Source organism: Micromesistius poutassou (assembly GCF_964030765.1).
Source record: "Micromesistius poutassou genome assembly, chromosome: 7".
Lineage (NCBI taxonomy): Eukaryota > Metazoa > Chordata > Actinopteri > Gadiformes > Gadidae > Micromesistius > Micromesistius poutassou.
This window is the reverse complement of record NC_140277.1, coordinates 15652488-15657358: the sequence shown is the minus strand read 5'-3', so window position 1 is coordinate 15657358 and position 4871 is coordinate 15652488. Positions and strand designations below refer to the sequence as shown.

The window sequence follows — 4871 nt, the reverse complement described above, 5'->3', positions numbered from 1 at the left end:
GGGTCTTAGTCGGCCGAACATTCTTGGCTGTGGACTTTTGACTGTGGGAAAGGCATCAAAGTATTGGTTTAAAAATGTTTTATATTGGACTATCTGCTGCACCCATCTCAGAATCACCATTGTGATTTTCCGTCCTTTATATTTTAGGCCTAACGTTATATCTGTTGCCTTTCTCCAGTAGCCTAGGGTTAGCCTAATCGCCTCCACTTTGGTCTCTGACCAATACCAATATTCCTCTCGTTGCACATAGTTCGACACCAAATATTAATGATTTTGAACCAATTTACTTTGAATATCCACATAATCTACTAGGCCTTTTGGCTGCGTGACCTAGGCTATCAGCTCAGAATCCCATTGTCCAGTTATTTTCATTTCACTTCTAATAATTGTATGGAAAGAATAATTTCCATACAATTTAGATTAATTTTCAACTCTGCATGTTTTCTTCATTATCAAACTCCCAGGGTCCCAGTGTGAGTTCTGCCCATCCCGAAGCTCATCTGTGACTTATTAAGACTTACTAAGACCTTGTGACTCATAAGAGTGCGTTACCGCGTTATTGCATTAGTGCGCGTTGCCACGTTATTGCATTAGTGCGCGTTACCACGTTATTGCGTCAGTGCGCGTTATCACGTACTGCGTAGTGCGCGCTGCCACGTTATTAAACGTAACTTGTGGCATTATTGTTAACCCATTTTTAGCAAGAAGGGCGACTATTTCTAGGCAATTTTCCTTGATGTATTATTATTTTTAATAGTCATAGGCTTATATATAGGCCCTTTATTTTGTCCAAATGATGACGCTAATTCACACAACAAAGCACTGTTTTATTTGACTTGGCATAGGATTAAACCGATTACAATAATTCTTGGGAAAATGACGATGACGGCGCTGACACATTATATAAATCGCATAAACAGCAGTAAACACCAACATAACTCTCCGTATAGCGTCCTTCATTTCCTCGGCGACCACAAGCACGTGTGCGCGCGTCCCCCCCGCTTCACGCTCACACGCTCGCTTCCTCTTGTTTCTTCCGTCGCGCGCGTGAACCCCCGGCCAGCGAGAACAGCTTTGAACCGGTTTGCTCGGTGTCTTGCACGGCGCCAGCTGTGGTTGCTGGAGGAGCCAGACGCCAGACGGGGCCTGAGAACAAACCCTCAGCGCGGCCCGGCTTAGGATGCGCGGCATCCGTGGGCGATGACGATGCGTGCGTATTAGCTCGTGCTGGCTTAACGCTGCACACCTGAGGCTCCATCCGTTGGGGGAGAGGACCTTATATGGACCCCTCCCTGCGGACTACATACCTGAGAGGTTTGATCCGGGCAGAGGAGGACCCCCACTCATGGACCCTCCTCCCTGCGGACGGGGATCCTCCTCGGCAGGTGCTGGTGCTGCTGCTGCTGCTGCCGCTGCTGCTGTTGTTGTTGTTATTGTCGAGGTGGGTGCCGCATGCAGGCTCATCTTACCATTGTCTGGGTTCTGGGTTTACGTTGTTGTTGTTGTGTTGAGCTCAACGTAAATGATCAGACGTCCAAATTTTACGCTGATATTACGTCATTTTTGTTGACATTATATAGTTTTCCCCCAAAAGCAGAAAAGAAAAGGGGGAAAAAAAGTATTGACATTTCGATTTCCAGGAACCGTTTTACAAAGAAACATTTGACGTGGATGCTTTTTTCTTTACTTTATTGAACGTGTGTTGTGGTCATCGCTGTTGCGTTAGAGCAGTGACTGTAGTAGTGGAGTACACAAAGGCTGGTCGATACATAGGGGTTGGTGGGAAGCTTTTGAACGCTCGATGAACCCCGGAGGGGAGGAGAGATGTGCGATGCAGCTGCTGCAATACCGGCAGGCTTCTGCAATAGGCGTCTGCGCTCATAGACGCCGTAGATAAAACAATATCGATGAGTAAAGATTGGTAAAGTATCTTCAGGCATCTGCACAACGCAAATAAACATGTACCTCGTTCAGTCCGCTCAGTGTCTGACGGTGCAGAATTCGAAGGGGCCAGATTTGAGGTGAATCTTTAATATAATCAAAGGCAGACCAACTGTCCACTTGACGCTCTCTCCTCCTCAAAGGTGTGGTTTTAGAGCGAGAGAAACAAAAAGGACAGCCCGCTGTGGGTTTGGTGCAGTCACTTAATACAGTCTGACCTGCCGGCTCTGCCAGGCAAGCCCTGCCCGCAGCCTTAACTACATCAAGGCTTTGCGTGAGTATGCGTTTTTGTAGGAACAACGAAACCTTGTTATTCATGTGGAAATCAATAACCAATTACTTGTACTGTTTTTTTTTTCTTACCAGCAGTTTCAACAAAAAAAGTTTATTTTGCGATTACAAACCTTCATTTGGTTATGCACCAGACATCTCTCTGGTGCTACTTTATAAACATATGTTTTATTTTTACTTTATTGATACTTAAAAAAAAATACTAATTTTCCAACTTTCTTCTCCCCTCCAGGAACCCGCTTGTGGTTCAGGCCGTCTCTGACCCCGCAGGTCTCCCCCATGGCTGCCACCATGAGGTCCTCAACCCCGGCCCCCGACGGAGGGTGGGGGTGGGCGATCGTCATCGCCTGCTTCATGGCCCAGCTGCTGGCCTACGGCTCCCCCCAGTCGGTGGGCGTCCTCTATCCAGAGTGGCTGACCGCCTTCCAGCAGGGCAAGGGGATGACCGCCTGGGTGGGCTCCCTCGTGTCCGGACTGGGCCTCATAGCCAGTGAGTAGCGGGGCCCGATGTGTGAACTGTATAGTATGCTCGCGGCTGGAGGCTGCTCTCTCTCGCTGCGTGGCACAGTGGGAACAACCATCCGGATCCCTGGATACTGTACTGGTGGTAACAGAGGAGGGCGATTTGTTGATGAACATACGATGCGGTGATGGGATTACACTGAGGATTTGGAATATTTTGAGCAGAGAATCAATTTCCAGGGTCCAAATTAAAGCGCCCTACTGCCACCTGTCAATGGTATGGTGCAATTCCCCCGCGCTGTAAAAAAAAAAAAACACATCTCTCGTTACAAAGGCAGTTAGGATAATTATTAAACTCTGGTTTAATGCACCATGGCACAGGTCTTCGGAGAACAACAACTTGAAGGGTGTAATTGGATAGGTCAATTGCTATGAAGTTCTCATCCATCTACTCAATCTGAAGGTTTTGTTAACTCCTTTGGGTTATTTTGGTTAAATGGAAAATCGAGAAAAGCCAATAGTTCAACAGGGGGAACAGTGTGCCACTGGCGTGGTGTTATTTACGTGCACAGATTTCACAGGATCAGTAACGCTGATCTGTTAACCAAAGAGAGTGGACGAGTGACCCACTTCATTCTAAGTTAGATGGAATGGAGAAATATTTGAACAAAGCAATGATAACAAAAGATCTGTAAGAATAACAAAAAAAAATGTTGGAGAATGGCTCTGCGTTGGTGCACCTGACCCACAGGATATTGCGGTCGACCGATCCATATCCATGCTCCTGTCATGCAGGCCTGGTTGTGGTGGAGGGTGGTTGTGTGTTCCTCATTCAGTCAAAAGGTCCAATTGAGGTCCAATTCAGTCAAAGCTATCATTTTAAACTGACGATTCTCTTTTCTCATACAAATGACAAATAATTGGACATATTCGTATCATATTGAACTGAACCTGGATGATGTTGAGGAATATCTGAGCTGATAGACCCTTTTCAAAGAGGTGTCATCATAGTTGGAAAACTTATATCACTAATTATTGGTCTGCTGCTTCTATGTACAAGGGCACAGCTAGTACATTTATCCTCACTAGTTCAGTATTCTACCTATTCCCTGGTACATTCTAGCAAGCGTCTATGCAGGTTAATAGTATTGACCGTGAGTGTCACTTTCCTTGACTCTCTGGCCAGATCTTCCCTCGCTGTCACGTCTGGTTTGTGTCTCCATTGATGTTCTCTCTTTGTAGCTTCTCCCTGTCCATGGTTTGTGTCAATGATACAATCATTCAATTCCTCCTGATCAAATTCAAAACGTTCAAATGATCAAAGCAGAAAAAAACGGTCAGACCGCAAAACACATGCAAATCCTTTTTTATTTCAAATGTTTCAGATCAAATTCATTACTCTTTGTTTTTTGTCTCTAAAAAATCCTACAGAATTCTCCCGGCTGTTTATTCTATAATTTTGACACCAAACAAAATAACAAATAATTATTGCAGTGGTTAAAAATCGCAGTGATTATTTTTACTGCCCTCTGCTAATAAATAATAAATAATCAGTCAGATGCGACGGGTGGAATAACAAGTGCGGTCTGCTATTCCCAGCAGCGGTGAGCTATACAGGAATAACAGACCGCTGGATGTTGTTATCGGCCAATCAGAACCAGAGTATTCAACAAAGCGGAGTAATAAAGTGTTATATATAGCATAATATATCCATAATACATCACATGATGAGGTCAAAGGAGGAGACCGAGGCGGTGAGTGATAAGGGCGATGTTTGTGCTCTGCAATAAACATATTGCCCTGTGTTTGATGGGTTCATTAGCATTATCAATAAATATATTGCCCTGTGTTTGATAGGCTTATTAGCATTATCAATAAACATATTGTCCTGTGTACGATGGGTTTATTGCTATAATAATGCTATAGCATTGCAGTTTTTTGTTGTTGTTGTTGTTGTTGTTTTGGTCCTATTTGTTCATCTGTGTTCTTGTGCGATATCTCCTGCTGGATATCTCACTCTCTCTCTCTCTCTCTCTCTCTCTCTCTCTCTCTCTCTCTCTCTCTCTCCCCTCTCTCTTCTCCCTCCCTCCCTCCCTCCCTCCCCTTCCCTCCCTTTCTCTCTCTCTCTCTCTCTCTCTCTCTCTCTCTCTCTCTCTCTCTCTCTCTCTCTCTCTCTC

The 4871-nt window shown here is 45.0% G+C and overlaps 1 protein-coding gene across 1 annotated transcript in view; it reads left to right on the top strand.

The window, feature by feature from the left end:
- Positions 1-986: 986 nt before the first annotated feature.
- LOC311350224 (monocarboxylate transporter 9-like) overlaps positions 987-4871 on the top strand; it is an 8819-nt gene continuing 4934 nt past the window's right edge. Inside the window, exons 1-2 of the mRNA XM_084470225.1 lie at positions 987-1441; positions 2465-2722. Coding sequence (XP_084326351.1) covers positions 2512-2722 — 211 coding nt within the window. The 5' untranslated portion in view covers positions 987-1441; positions 2465-2511. The remainder of the gene's footprint in view (positions 1442-2464; positions 2723-4871) is intronic.